This window comes from Fukomys damarensis, unplaced genomic scaffold, assembly GCF_012274545.1.
Source record: "Fukomys damarensis isolate Sample0158 unplaced genomic scaffold, DMR_v1.0_HiC HiC_scaffold_8, whole genome shotgun sequence".
Taxonomy (NCBI): domain Eukaryota; kingdom Metazoa; phylum Chordata; class Mammalia; order Rodentia; family Bathyergidae; genus Fukomys; species Fukomys damarensis.
The window spans coordinates 1,011,243-1,027,288 of record NW_022900920.1 but is presented as its reverse complement, the minus strand read 5'-3'; the positions used below and the strand labels follow the sequence as shown (position 1 = coordinate 1,027,288).

The following is a 16,046-nucleotide window of genomic DNA, read 5'->3' as shown; positions in this document are numbered from 1 at the left end:
GGGCAAAGCTGAGGAAGTCCGTGGGACTCTGAGAGCACAAGTGGTTTGGTACTGGCTATCTCATCCAAGGTGTGAATTGCAGGATATCCAGCTACCCAACCTTTGAGTTCCATGAAGTCTTTGTCTCTGGCCCTTTTAAGCTTGGTGAGGTGTACAGAGTAGCTTTGATTCAAGTATCCTGCACACACACATTTACTTATCCTGCTGGGGTGTTGTTTGGCTTCTAGCTTGGGGCCAGGAGCTCCTGAGGTCAGGACTGATGGAATCGTTCTCACCTCCTGAGGGTTCCAGCTGCTTTTGCTCCCTGTGTGTTGCCAACTCATTTTCCAGATACTGCCTGAGCCTAGCCTCAGGAATTCTGCTACATTATCTGAGGTGATGAAAGATGGTCTGGGTAATGTTGGTTAAACCACAATGGGAAAAAACCCAAATGAAACCAAACCAAACCAAACCAAAAGCATGGTGGAAAATGAGCCACGATGCCCAAGCACATGAATCCCAAATTCCCAATATCTCTGCTCAGTGGAAGCCAGCTCTGGCTGGGGACCTCACCCCATTCATGTGACCACCTCTGTCTGGCTTTCCTTCCTTCTACATGGCTTTCTCAGCGCTTTCCTCTGTTTGTTTTTTTTTGTTTTTTGTTTTTTTTTTTTTTTCCTCAGGTCCTTCATGGAGTTTGCCCCAGCTCTTTAACAGGATGAGGACACTGAAACAGCTGAAACAGATAGAATTCTGGGTACCTCTAAGGAATGGGGTCTGTCTGTGGCCACCTAGTGGAAGCAAAAGTCCAAATGGGTCTGGTACCTAGAGTTCCAGAGGCTGCCTGAGGCAGGGCTGTGTCCTATGCCTTAGGTGCACTGAGATGAAGAAACTCTCTTCTTGAGAGAGTCACAAGATGGAGGAAAGAGAGCTGGTCCTTTGGTAGTTTAGGAAATTGCACTTCTTCTGAGTGAAAGCAGTGGGAATTATATTCCTTATGTAACCTTGTGTTGGTAGCACTGCAGACCCAGCTCTATGGCGGCCAAAGAGGAGCCAGCTTTGAGCTATGCTGAGTTCAGTCTAGAGCCAAGACTCAAGAGTCAGTAGTGCTCCTGCCCCTCAAAAATTGCAGAAAGAATCCAGAGTCCCTTTAAGAATCTCTGGCTCTTCTCCTTCAACCTGTCTGTTCTCTCAGGGTAAATCATAAGCTCTTTACTTTTTCACACCTTAACTTGTACTTAAAAATATTTCATATTAGAGCAAAGAAAAGAAGACTCCATAATGTCTTTTATTTTTATTGAAGATATACAGTACTTCAGCTATACCTAGAACAAAATGGGCTTTGATTTACTTCCGTGGATGAACCACCAGCAGCAAGACTTTTCTACTGAAAAATTCACTGCGAATTGTAAGCAGCAATCACGAATCAGTCACGCCAGTTAGAACATAATCCATTTCCATGGTGCTTTATCATATCTCAATAGCTATTTATTTTTAGTAGTAATCTGCACTTCGGCAAAATCTAAAGAACTCCAAATGTTCCTAAAGCATCATTTACTAATATGAGGCATAATTTATTTGACCTGAAGAGAGCAGAAATATGTCAACAACGTTTTCTTAGGCATTTCTTTCCCATGGTTCAATGTAATCCAATCCCAGATGTGCAAAAATTTCTTCCTCACTTTCCGCTTTGAGGAATATCTTCTGAAAGCATAACAAGACATATGTACATTCAGATTTTTTCTTAAGCATCTTAGTGTAGACACAGTGAAAGTGTTATTTGTGAGACTGTCTTATTAGAATGAATTATTACCAAAATACGTTTCCCTGCTCCTGAGTATAAAAAGTCACTGTGACCTATTTTTGTAATTTTTATTTTCCATCCAGAAATATGGTACTAAATAAATTAAAGTAACTTTATGCCATCATTCTATATTCAGGAAAAGGGGTTTAGATATTTTTTTCCAATGAGTCTGTAGTTCTTAACCATAGCTGTTCATTAGAATCACCTGATGGAATTTTAAAAAATTGAAGCTTGAGTCACACCTCCAGCCAATGAAATCAAAACCTCACGGAAGGGAGTGTCATCAATTTATTTAAAAGTTCTGAGTAATTCTAATGTGCAGCCAGTATTATATACTAATATATTCATAATTATAGTGTTGCTGATATGTGTTGCGGTCTTTACAGCCTCCATAGCTACCCAAATGCCACCAGCCTCCCACGTCATCTCTTTAAGATAAAGCACTGACCTTATCTTCTCTTGTCAACAGCACGGTTCTGGCCATAGAAGACACACATTTACTCAAACTATTTGCTATATATTAATTTGTAAATCTTCATAAATCGCATTATATGACTCTGCCACCCCCCACATGCTCCTGCCAGCATCTGAGCTCCTTCTTCTGAGAGCACCATGCCGAACTTCTCTGGACCCCTGCCTTGCTCCCTTGACTCACTCCAGTGAAATGCACACAATCCAAGGGCGGCCATCAGAGCTATGGTAATGGACTCAGGGATGGCCACAAGACCTGAGCTGGACTGATGAGCATCACCTAGGATTCTTGCTAGCACTATTAGGAAAGGGGCTCTTCTCTGTTGGAGTAACTAGGAGAAAGGGACTTCTGGGAAATCCCCAACACTGATGGAGGCCGCTTGAATACCTGGATACTGCTGCACCTGAAGCCAGTGTTATCCTTGGACATTGCAGTGTACAAACCAAGTTTCACTTGTTTCTTGTCTATGCCACCTTGGGTTTAGTTTCTGACACTTGTAATTGAGACAGCCCTAACTAAATACACTTCATTTAGACTATAATCTGCTATAAAGCAAGGACCATTATTTCTAGTTATTTTGTCTTCTTCCACCTCGAAGTCCAGTTTAGTGTCATTGACCATTGTGATAAGAAAAGCCCTTGGCACTCATGGACTGTACAGTCACATCTTTAACTCTTCACAGTCCAGACTATGATTTATTTTTCTCACTTGAGCTGTGACCCCAGCACATGGCTGGTGAGTGAGCCTAGCCCACTGTCCATCTATTCTTCTTGTAGATTAATGCCCTATAAGGTCCCTGAACATGGTCCTGCCCTGCATGTAAGGGTACGTCAGTGGTATTTGTGATTTGTGGGGGATCTCTGTTTTATTTGGGGTTCTAACTCACTGCAAACACCAAGGACATGGCAAACCCAATTCTGTTCACTGTTCTTCTGGCTGTGGGGGCCTTGTTAGCTTATGATCTTGGAACCATAAGTATCTGACCTGCATTCTGGACCAGGTGAGAACTCTGGCTTGTGAGAATCTTTCTAGCTGCTCTCAACTATGTTGAACTGGGAATCAGATAATTGGAGCAAAGGAAACTGTGTTTGTACATGAAAATCAGGTCAGGAAAAAGTGCTCGGGGAGGATCAAAGTAGCCCATTTCAAAAAGCAAATCCGACCTTGGTCTTGTCATACAGAGCATGGTTATCCAACATCATCTTCCGCTCATGTGTAGCATAGCGCCTGAGGTCTCTCTCAAATTGCTGGAAAGAGATAATTAAAATAATAAATGTTGTCATGTTTAGAGTATCTTCAGTATTAGAAATTTAGAGGCATGTAAGATCCTCTAATCAAATACCTGTCTCTACCAAACATCCTCACAATGACCTTCTTCCCTAGGCAGAGCTTTCTGATGGCAGAGCTCCCTGCTCCCACAGAAAAAACGGAATGTAAACTTTGTGAGAACAAGAATCTGATTTGTTCTGTCTGTAGCACTATTCTCGCATCAAATAGTGTCTCATAGATGCAAGATATACAGTGGCAGTTATTGAAGAATAAATGTGTAGTTCGAGGTTTTTATCCAGAGTAAATTCTGAATAAATAATTTCATTTTAAAATTTGAATATCATTATTGTAAAAGAGGAAGCGGAGTCATGGGGCCCAGATTCCAGCCTAGTTTTGGCCCCTACCTGGCTATGTGTTTCTTGGCAAGTTACTCAGCCTCTTTGAATCTTGGTCGGTCAAAGGATGGAGGAACTACATTATAAGGCTCCCTCTGGCTTCGATATCCTCTCCTACTAAGAATCTATGAAGTCACCTGCTCCAGAACAACATCTCTGCAGATCGGGATGGGTAGTCAGGCTTCAGGGCATAACTCTGAAGCCTAAGACAGAAGAAAGACAATTTTGGAAATGAGGACAGTGAGTAATATTGTCATTGAAGCTGGCTTTCCTGAAAGAAGCAAGAGTGCATACAGAGCTTTTGTCCTTTGCATGTACATTAGGGAGAAAGCCCAAGATGATTGTGTCATCCTGTGAAAAGGAATTATTTCCAATCATAGGAAAGTTAGCTGGGGCTGGGTGAGACCTAGGGAAGAAGGTCATTGTGAGGATGTTTGGTAGAGACAGGTGTTTGATTAGAGGATCTTACATGCCTCTAAATTTCTAAACTTGGTGTTTCCAGCAGACGTCCTTTCTAATGGGACAGAGTCGAGCTGTGCAGGACTGAGGTGAGGCAGACTTCGGGTACAGTACCTAAAGCCTGCAAGTTCCGGAGCACTGCTCAGCTCACCACCATCTTCCCTTTCCCTCCCAGCCCTAAGCCATTGCCTTCCCGGCTCTTAGGATGCTTAGAAGGTGTCCCCCAGAGTCCACGGGTTCTCAGAAATGGGAGGCACACAGAAACTCAACCATGGGAAGGCAATTTGAAGAAAAGAAGCCCATCAAATGAATTCCAGTATCAGGGATGTTTAGAAAAAGAAGCAGAATTACTTTTTCATCCTGGTACTGCTTACAGCCCAGGTCCCAACCGTGCCATCTTGGGAAAAGTTCAAATCCCCCTGAGGGAAGAACCTTAGTGAGCTGGTTGCCCGGCTGTTGATTGGTGCCCAGGTTAGCAGCCATTACCCACTGCCCACCTCTCCTAACTCTCCTCCCACTGAGAGACAAAGCCCAGTGAGTGAGATATTCTCAAGAGAAGGCCTGCTGGGTGTGGTGGCGCACGTCTGTAATCCCAGCACTCTGGAGGCTGAGGCAGAAGGATCGTTGTTAGTTCAAGACCAGCTTGGGCTACATCGTGAGTTCCAGGTCAGTCTCAACTGCATAGTGAGACCCTGTCTCAAAAAACACGAGAGAGAGAGAGAGAGAGAGAGACAGAGAGAGAGAGAGAGAGAGAGAGAGAGAGAGAGAGAGAGAAAGGCCTTCTCAGATCAAGGCACTGAGGAAAAGCCAGAAAATCAGAGAGCAGTGAGTGAGTTAGGACCAGCGAGCCCTCAGAACAGAGAAGAACAAAGGAAACTGGTCCTGGTAGGGACCCAAAACGAGGTCTTGTGGGATCTGGGGGACAGTGACGGTCACAGAGGCCACAGTAATGACTGTGACCAGAGAGACCTCAGCGGAGAAGACACTGGGGCAGCGCTGGCGTCAGCACTCTCCCTCTCCCCGAGCACCTTGGAGCTCTGTTCCTGTGTTGGGTCCCTCCTGCCACCTACCCTCCAAATGCTACTGAGCTTGACACCCATGCAGGATTCCTGTTGTCCAGTAAAAGCTGCTGAGCCCTGCACCTGTGTGGAGCTCCCTCCCACTGTCCCCCAAATGTTACTAAATTCCACACAGAAGGGCTGTTTTCTTCCAAGCCTTAAACACCACTGAATTCATGTGCTGGAAAAAGACTCTGTGTGGCACAGAGGGAAAGATTGGTGCAGAGAGAAAGCTGAAGAGGAGTGGTGTGGTCAGAAGGTTTAGCATGGCGTGGTAACCTGGATCTGCATAGAAAGAACAGACATAAGCAGCTGCAGGGAGTATTGCACAGAAATAAGGGGACAAAGATCCAGGCAGCCACTCCGGAGATCAGTGGAAGACTGCGCACTAGACCAGTCCTGCCATGTCCCTCCCACCCCCATGCAATTGAAGGCATCCAGTCATTAGGCAGAAGCAAAAACCTGCAGCCACTTATATTCACAGGAGCACAGATGAGACCTAGCAGACGAATGAGAAGCAGTTGCCGTGGTCCATCTGGACCCCACAGCCCCTTCACTCTCTGGTAGGCAAGAGAACAAGTTATTGGAAGGGGACGAGTCAAGCACTGGTTGACACCCAACATCTCAGACACCGCCACAGAGGACTGCACTTCAGACTCTGCAAGTATTACAAGATCGCATGCAAGATCTGTATATTTTTTAGCTAAGGGATGAGAGCACACTGGTTGAATTCAGACTGCAGTATAAATAGGACTGAGAGGACTCTTTATTTTTGTGGTTTTGTATGTGGGAGTTTGGGTTTTTTTTTTTCTTTTCATCTGGTATTGATTTTTGAAAGATGGGAGGCTGTTGTATGATAGTTAAGAGAGCAGGAATCTGAGCTATTGTTCTCACCAAGTTACATCAGGTTTTCCCCTGCCAAGGGTTGTTTCAATAAGGTTAACAAACTAGCAATCTCAAGAAAATAAATGAATGATGTATCTCAAGGTCCTATAAAAAAAACAACAAAACAAGTAATCCAAAACCCAAACTGGAAAAGTGAAATAACATAAGAAAGACCAGGGTGGAAATTGATTAAATTAGGACTAAAAATATACAAACAATCAATGAGTCAAACAGTTGGTTCTTTGAAAGAATAGATAAGACAAACCCTTAGCCAAACTTAACAAATGAAAGAGAAGACCTGTGTCAGTACAATTAGAAATGAAATCAGTGAGATCACAATGGATACCACTGAAATCCAGAGGATTGTAAGAAGCTATTTTTAAAAAATATATCCCAGAGCATCGAGGCTCTAGAATAAAAAGATAAATTCCTAGACATGAATGACTTACAAAAATTGAACCAAGAAGGTTGAAAAACTCTGAAAAGACCAATAATAGACAATGAAAGTGAAATAATAAAAATTCTTACTAAGAACAACTCAGGAACCAATGAATTTTACTAAAACTTCAGAGAAGAATTAATGTTAATACTCTTCAAATTCTTCCATAAAATTAAAAGAGAAGAAACATTGTCAAAATAATTCCTTGAAGCCAGCGTTACCTTAATACCAAAACGTGGAAATGACTCAGCAGCAACAACAACAAAAACTATAGGACAATATCTTTTTTTTACAGGACAAGATCTTTAATGAACATAAATGCAAAAACCTCAACAAGATACTTGCAAAAAGAATGCAACAAATCATTAAAAAGATCATTTTCATCAAGACTAAGTTGGCTTCAACCCAGAGTTTCAAGTATGGTTCAGCATACATAAATCAACAAATGTAATATACCTCATAAACAGAAGTGAAGATTAGAATCACAAGATCATCTCAACAGATGCACAAAAAGTCTTTGGCAAATCCAACATCCAATCATAATGAAAACCCTACTGAAAATATGTACAGAAGAACTTAACTCAAATTGATACAGGCCACTTATGGAAAATCTAACTGCCAACGTCATACTGAATGGGGAAGAATTGAAAGCATTCCCTCTAAAACCAGGAAAAGAAACGGGTATCCACTCACATCAAGTAATACTCAAAACTTTAGTCAGAAGAAGCAGGCAAGACTAAGAAATGAAAAGGACATACACTGGAAGGAAGAAATCAAAGTGTCCTCATTTGCAGATGACTTAATTCTTTTCAAAGAAGGTCCAAAAATGCCACCAGAGCAAATCAACAAATTTGGCAAACTGGTAGGATGCAAAATCAACACACAAAAATCAATGGCATTTCTATCTTTGCAAAATGGGTTAAAAACAAATTCCAAAGAAAAAAGTAACCTCTTTAACAAATGGTGTTGGGGAAACTGGTTATCCACATGCAGAAGAATGAACCAAGACCCCAGTCTCTCACCCTGTGCTAAAATAAAATATAAATGGATCAAAGGCCTTGGCACAAAACTAGAAACAGTGAATGTGCTGGAAGATAAAATTAATAAAGCACTTGGCATAGGCAAAGACTTTCTAAACAAAACCTCAATTGCATAAGAAATAATACCAAGAATTAATAAATGGGATTATTATATCAAAGTAAAAAGCTTCTTCACAGTAACAGAAACAATCAATAGAGTAAGAAAGAGCTTATAGGATGGGGAAAAATGTTTTGTCAGTGTCTCAGAACTAATATCTAGAATACATGAAGAACTAAAAAAAAAATTAATTCTCCAAATAAAAGATCCACCCCCCCAAAAAAAATAGGCAGTTGAAGAGAACAGGCTTTTCCAAAGAAGTACAAATGGACAATAAATAGACACAAAGAATGTTCAGCATCTTTGGTGATGAGAGAACTGCAGATAAAAGCAACAATGAGATTTCAGCTTAGTCCAATAAGAACAACTATCACCGAGGACTTAAAAAAAAAAAAAGCTAGTGAGGATGCAGGAAAAAAGAACCCCTCCTACATTGTTGGTGGGAATGTAAACTAGTATAACCAGTATAGGAGTCAGTACGGAGATTTCGCAACAAACTAAAAGTAGAAATTTCATTTGACCCACCTGTATCTCTCTTGGATATCTTTCTGAAAAGAACAACTAACCGAGGACTTAAAAAAAAAAAAAGCTAGTGAGGATGCAGGAAAAAAGAACCCCTCCTACATTGTTGGTGGGAATGTAAACTAGTATAACCAGTATAGGAGTCAGTACGGAGATTTCGCAACAAACTAAAAGTAGAAATTTCATTTGACCCACCTGTATCTCTCTTGGATATCTTTCTGAAAGAGTTAAAGATATTACATAGTACAGTGACACATTCATGTCCATATTTATAGCATCACAATTCATAATAGCTAAATTATACAATCAGTCTTGACAGATGCCCGCAAATAGATAAATGGATATATATCAGCCATAAAGAAAGATTTGAAAGATGGGGTTGTAGCTCAGTGGCAGTGCCTGCCTGGCAAGTGTGAGCCCTTGAATTCAATTCCTGGTACCAAAAAAAAGATTTAAAGATTTGAATTATTTATAGGAAAAGACATTGATCTTGGGACCTTAATGTTAAGTGAGATAAATCAGACACAGAAAATGAAATATTGCATGGCTTTTCTTATATGAGAAACTAAAAAGTATAAAAAATTTAAATAGCCAATAAAAGAGAGATGCCAGGAAACAGGGAAATAGACTGTTTGGAGAATAGGAAGAGGATCTAGGGAAGGGGAAAGAAGTCATGTAGGGGAAAGGGGATCAAACTGACCAAGGTACTATATACATTTCTCAAAACTAATACAATTGTTATTTACCATAAACATATACAATAAAAAATCAAGAATCAAAGTGGAGAAACACTTTTTTAAAAAGGCGCATAGCCCTGTCCTGTGAGTCTAAAATCACAGGAGCTGGGAGCTACTGTCACGTAGGGCCGACCACGTGCCTGTTGTGCTGCTGAGGCTTTGACAACATTGTCTGTCCAAACTGCTGCTGCTCAGGGAAGCGGTAAAAGTCATTGCCCTAATTTTCTAAATGGGAAAACCAAGTCTTAGAGGACATAGGGAACTTGCCCAAGATCATCCACCTGTTGCAAGAGCTTGTCATCGGGTCTAGGGAGAGCTTGACTCATGCTCTTCAACACCTACTGCTTTCTCTGCTTCAGTGGTTCTCATACCTGTTCTACCTCAGAACCGCCCAGGGCCTTTTGAAAGATTACTGGCCTCCTCTCTTCTGATTCAGTAGGTCAAAGATGGGGCAGAGAATTTGTAAATCTAACCTGTTCCTAGGTAAGGCTACAGCTGCTGGTATGTGAACAGGGAATCAGTGTTCTGAATTAATGTGACTCACTTGTATATGGGCAGAGTGCTCTGATTTAGAGGTTTCTGGGAACAGCCCATTCTCCCGGCACTCTGCTCTACTGCTATTATCTCTCCTGGCCCAGGTTGACCTGACCCTGTCTCTTTGGAAAGCTAAGATCCCATGGGCCCATTCTTACCCGGGAGCCAGTCCACCCCAGCAGGGCGAAGGCGCGGCGCTCATAAGGGCACATGACCAAGTCCACACGAATGGCCTTCCAGGTCTTTTCCCCCTGCTGGAGGGACTTGTCATTGTCCACTATCCGATGGTGCAATTTTAAAATCAGAAAGCATTTTTGAAAATGATCTAAAGCATCCACCTTCCTGCTAGGCAACTTGAGCTTCTCAAACGTTGACTCCACAAGGTCACTGTATAAAAGTAGTCCCTGAAAAGAAACAGAAAAGACATCAGGTGGCATTCCTGGTAGAGAGGGCCTGTGATTTCACAATGGGATCTTAATTAAATCCTTAAAGAATTGAGCAGAATGGAGAAATATTTTTGTCTTTACATTGAGAGCCCAACTTGCCACACCAGGAAAGAAAATGGTTGTCTAATCCTTCCTCTGCAGAAAAGGAATTTAGTGAACGGACCAAAGCCACTCAGTGGCAAAACTGGGAGACAATCCACCTTCCATCTTCCACTCAGCCAGTGCTCAACTGCTTCTCTCACTCCCTTAAAATCAAACTAATCATGAACAGAAAGCCATGCTGTGTGTAGCTGGGGTGGCGTTGCGATAGTGTCTCTGTGTATTATATGGATGACCGAGCTTAACTGGCCCAAAGGGTTGTGGCTGGAGGCTCAGCCCCTTACAGGGAGAATGACTCACTATTCTAACCTTGGAGATGCTGCTTCTTCTGAGAGGCTGCTCCTCTGCCACCTGGGGGAAAGAGGCACAAAGCTAGAGACACTTGTTTCGTCTGAAGTTGCCTACTCTGACAGTTAATGAGTAATTAGAACGTAAGCCCAATCATGCTGCCTTGCAGCAGTTTATCTCCAGCATGGGAGCTCCTTATAGCCAGGACAGACAAAGGGAAGGAAGATACAGAAACACACAATTAACTGCAAAAGCTGAGGGGCAAATTACAAGTAATACAATCATAGCTATTGGGGAGTGTGTTTTGTTATCATATATTCCCAAGGCCAGATAGTCTCCAATTTTATCATCAAAATTATTTGGAGGTTTTGGTAAACACATTTCAGATGGCCTTGTCTTCGAGGTGGTCCAGTGGGTGTTAGGGAGGCAAGAGTCCACACTTCATGGAAGATGCTGATGTTGCTGGCAGAGGAACCACGCAGAGGGAGCATCATTGGTTCTGTTTGTTATCGTTATTGAACTACGCTTTAATTTTTTCTGATAACTCCATGAGTTGTTGTTTCAATAGAGTGAAGTCTTTCTTTTCTCTGTGGGTGTTGAGGGAGAGAGTGGCACTGCTGAACAGAAGGGCCTCTGGGAGAGGGAATGAACAGGCCACAAGTAACCTTTAGTAACCAGCCCAGGAACACACAGTTCTGCTTTTTAATGCAACTTGCTAAAATGGGTACCGCATCAATCTGTGCTTACTAGAGAGATTTAACGCAAGATACACAAATACACAAGAGTTTAAAAGTCTAGCTTACATTGGCCAGTCACAGAGACAGGTGTGGAAGAGAGGAAAAGGGCTGTCCGTGCGCGGGAGATTTGAAGGATCCCACTGAAGGCCTGGAGCTCACTGTGGAGTCCCACGTGACTCCATATCAGGAGGCTGAAGGGTCTGTGGTGGAAGGCTGAAGTCTGCGCTGAAGCCAGGAGATGATGCCCACGGTGGAGGTGAGGATTGGAACTCCTCTGCAGAAACAGAAGTGCGCCTCCCCCAGACTCTTGCCTTTGTTTTTCTTCCCATTCAGGCTGCACACCTGTTAGTTGGCACCACTCACTCCCAGAGTGAGTCTTCTGTCTTCAGTAAATCCTTTCAGCCACACTCACAGCCATGCCGATCCAAGTTAGGTGGGTGCTTCTTACTCAAGTTCATACAGTCAGTTAACTATCACAGGTACCTTACAGCAGACTGTCATGTACATTTTAATAGGTAAATTTAAAAGGTAAACATTAACAAGTCTTATAGCTAAATCTATAATAACACCAGCTTCCCCTTTCAAAATGTATACATAAAGCCTGCCTCCTAACAGTGAACCGTGTGTATGCTATGGCCACATGGTGGTGAGACTTGGCTGGTAATAGACAGATGCGTCATCCGTGGTTGTGTTTGTCTATAACTCTGCAAGGCATTTGGGAACACCTCCCTTGAAAGAGATGCTCCTGTCTTCAGCAGGGACAGTTGTCAACATGCACACAAACCCAGGAGGTGAGCTTCCATCCTTTAGCCTGGGATTTTTGCTGGGCATCTCTATTTTCAATAGTCTCTCTTTTTGTCCTCCATTTCCTTAGGGGCCTTTCTCCTTTGACAACTCATTTCAAGGACTGGGCCTGGCTTCTCCATCAGTACTCGGAAGTATACTGGATATTCACATCAGCATGTTCTGCTTTTCTCCTCATTGCTCTCCTTTCATTCTTCCTTCTCTTTCATCTTCCTCCCTAACTGGAGACTGAGAGACTCCTGAGTAGAAAAGGAGGCCTTTTCTTCTCCTTCCATCACCAGAGGACAGAGCAGCCAGTTCTCAGGGTAAAGGAGAGAGGGACAGAGGGTGGACACACTGTTTGACTTCCCACAGAAGGCAGCTCTGGGCTATGCCTAGCTAACCAGGCAGGAGCAGGAAGGGTTGCAAAGGGTGGAACCCTGCAGGCAGGAACACTTTATTTATTCATTCTTTTTTTTCCCATTGAGTTTATTGGTACTTTTTAGCTATACAGTACAGTTACATTCATCATTGGGCTCTTGTACAAGATACATTGATGTATCTTGGTTCATGCTTTTTCCATACCCCAGACAGGAACACTTTATATCCTTTGCTCTGAATTCCCTCAAACTCCTTCAAAGAAGATCAGTTTCCTCTCCTTTATAGTCAAGTCAGTTTCTCAAAGTGAACACATTTGTCCCTCTCAATGATTCCAAGTCTCCTACTGTTACCCAAATCTGCTGATAGCCAAGTCCCATATATAAAATTGTGTATCATTTCTATATAATGTATATTTTAAATTAGTTTTAGATTACTTATCATGCCTAATACAATGCAAATACATTGCAAATAATTGTCATACTGTATCATTTGGGGAGTGATGATGAGAGAGAGGCTTTCTACATGCTCATCACAGACACAGTTTTCCACTTCTATGTGGTTGAATCTATGGATGCAGAACCTGAGGTTATGGAAGGCCAACTTGCATCCTTTATTTTCCAATGGCTGTCAGTATGCTTGACCTTCAGCGGTTCAGCAGCAGTGGAGCTACATGAGAGGCCCTTACTGAAGGTCTCACTCACTAAGTGTGGATACAAACGAGAATCACTTGGCTTTCCGCCTCTGCAGTGAACTATCCTTGGCCTCTATTAGAAGTCAGGCAAGCAGAGTCTTAGGGATGGCAATTCTTGCCCAAAGATCAATATTTCCAAGCTTTTTGCCTCCGTTTCTTCCACCTACACCCAAAGGATTTTCTCCCAGGGCAACCTTTAGAGTCATCCCATGTGTGGCTCACATGGATACCACTTGGCTGTTCACTATGCTCTGCAGGTGTTTTAAATGTTGGTGGCACACTGTGTGAGCTCATGAGTGTGAGCCTGCACACACTGCGATCTTTACCATCTGGAAAGTGTAGTTTGGGGTAAGAATGGCAGGGGTAGAGGAGGAGGTTGAACATGAGGAACTTGTGTGGCACTTTCACAGGCAAGATGTTGGTGTAAGCCTGAGGCCACAAGGGCATAGTCATAGCTGCCCACACTTTCTCTTTAGGTTGAGTTCGAGGGAAGGAAAGGGACTGCACCTGCTCCTTCCTGGGTGGGCCCCTTACCTGGCCCCATGCTGGCTTTCAGATGGCATTCATGAGCAATTAACTGTATATGACAGATCATGATAAGAACCCCCATTAGTCAGGTGTTTACAGTCTTTCAGGCACTGCAATGAATACTTGATCATATTCTCTCACTGAATCGACTGTTAGTGACTAAGGGAGATGTGTCACTCCCACTTTATAGATAAGGAAAGTGGACGGTGGAAGATTAAGGAACCATCCCAGGTTGTACAGTGGCCAGGTTGTTCTTGTAAAGCTCCAAATCAAACATGCTTACTGTGAACCCCCCTGCTGTGCCTGCATTTACAACACTCATCTATTCTTGGAGACAGCAGTGTGACTACCTTGAAACTGAGGAAAGACCATTGGAAAGCGGGCTCCCTGCTGCCATCTCCTACTCCACTCCTGTCTTGCGTAGTCTCGGCATGAAGAGCTGGTGTCCATAAACCAAGGTCAATAGGTCCACCCTTGAGTGGACCCCAGGTCAGGAAGCAGCATCTCTGCACAAAGAGGTCCCTGTCTGTGCTCCTTTGTTGGCAAATGAGACTGTTTTGGGCTTGAGGTGGCCTCACAGGTGAACCTGATCTGGCTCCAAAGTTGGATTTTCACTTCAGTGCCTATAGCTCTGGAAGTTGTATATTTCAGTTCAATAGTCAAGTATGGAACAGACCATTGTAGAATTCAAAGTACCAGCAACAGCCCTTGAACTGCTTTTATCCCAGCCAGAGCAGTCTTATTTGATCCTAAGCTTGTAGCTTTCCCAGCTTATACTTCCCAGGACTTTACAATGAATGATCTTCATGTTGTTTCGGTGCTTTATTACCTCTGAACGTCAAACACAAGTGCAAAGCCATTCTGTGCCCATTGAACAAAAGAATAAATATAAATAAACAAAGTACACATTTATAACATGAGCTCAAGGTAAGTCTTATTGTGGGTCATATGGTGTGCAAGTAATCAGAAATTGATTTGATGGTAAACACACAATTATGAAGAAAATAATGTATAAAATTCAACAGTGTTAATATGTTTTTGCATGCAATTTTTTTTGAGGCAGGGTCTCACTATGTAGTTGAGACTGACCTGGAACTCACTATGTAGCCCAGGCTGTTCTCGAACTCACAGCAATCCTCCTGCCTTAGCCTCCTGAGTGCTGGGATTACAGGCGTGAGCCAAAATGCCCAGCTTGTACATGCAATGTTTTATCTTTCTTCTTACCTTCTTTTCCCATAAGTTTATCACTTTATGCAAAAATTGTTGCTCTTCATCTTCTGTTACTTCTGGGCTGGTAATTAAAAAATCTACATCATGCCCAATCTCCTTACCCCTAATTTAATGAGAATATAGAATGAAAATAAGTTAGATTTTAACCCTCAAATTAAAAAAAAACCACCTTTGTTTCTATGTCTTATGCTTAATATATGCTTTTTTTTTTTTGGTACACAGGATAAAACTCAGGACCTTGGGCTTGCGAGGCAGGTGGAGGCACCACTGAGGTAAATCCCCGGCCCATTCATGACATTTCTTAAAAACGAATTACTCCATGCCTTCACAACTCCATGCTTTGCAAAATAAACTTATGACACTGAAAAAATCCATGCACAGCGTGTATATATATTTACATATGAATGGTCCAAAAGTAACAAATTATTTCTTCTATACATCCATTTACAACTGCAGAATGCATACACACAAAGGGGAGTGGGGTGGAAGGATAGGGACAGAGAAACAAAAAGCAAACCAAGAACTGTATTCATGGAATACAAGGTAGCACTATTAGAATTATATCACAAACTAGGGACATTTTCTTACAATTCTCTTTTGTCTCAAAGCTGGCCTGTCATAATGGCCAAGATCTACTAGTAAGATGGTCAGAGGGAGCCGTAGAAGAGGGTGTGGGAAGGAAGGAATTCCTTTCCGAAATGGAGACCTCAATATTCAACAACTGCACATGCCTCTGTGAAGGATTCATTTACTGATTTATTCACTGAGTCAACCTAGATTTCTTGAGCACCCACTTTGTGCCAGGCATGATTAGAAGTAAGCTCTAACCACTTAATGGGAAAAGCACACGTCATGTAACAGTCGTCTGACATGTATCTAGACAGCACTGAAGAGAGTTTCCCAACCTAGCATGGGAGGGAAGTCACAGAAGTCTTTCTGAAGGTGGTGGAGTTCTCAGCCTTACAGCATGAAGAGAAGCGGGCCAGGTGACTGAGGCATGGCAGTTTAAGGAAGAAATTCCAGCTGAGCAAAGCCATACAGGCAAGAAAGAACTTCATGTGTGGAGGGAATGACAAGACAATTGGGGCTGCTGAAATGAAATGGGAGGCATAGGAGATGGAGCTGCAGGGAGAGAGGCTGGCGCTGGATCACAAAAGGCCTTTTGTGCTATTT

At 42.6% G+C, this 16,046-nt stretch overlaps 1 protein-coding gene across 1 annotated transcript in view; it reads right to left on the bottom strand.

The window, feature by feature from the left end:
* Positions 1 to 1,270: 1,270 nt before the first annotated feature.
* Positions 1,271 to 16,046, bottom strand: part of Dntt (DNA nucleotidylexotransferase) — a 36,937-nt gene continuing 22,161 nt past the window's right edge. The window contains exons 8-11 of the mRNA XM_010618126.2: positions 14,868 to 14,976; positions 9,849 to 10,094; positions 3,419 to 3,502; positions 1,271 to 1,683 (exon numbers count right to left, since the gene is read on the bottom strand). Coding sequence (XP_010616428.1) covers positions 1,597 to 1,683; positions 3,419 to 3,502; positions 9,849 to 10,094; positions 14,868 to 14,976 — 526 coding nt within the window. The 3' untranslated portion in view covers positions 1,271 to 1,596. The remainder of the gene's footprint in view (positions 1,684 to 3,418; positions 3,503 to 9,848; positions 10,095 to 14,867; positions 14,977 to 16,046) is intronic.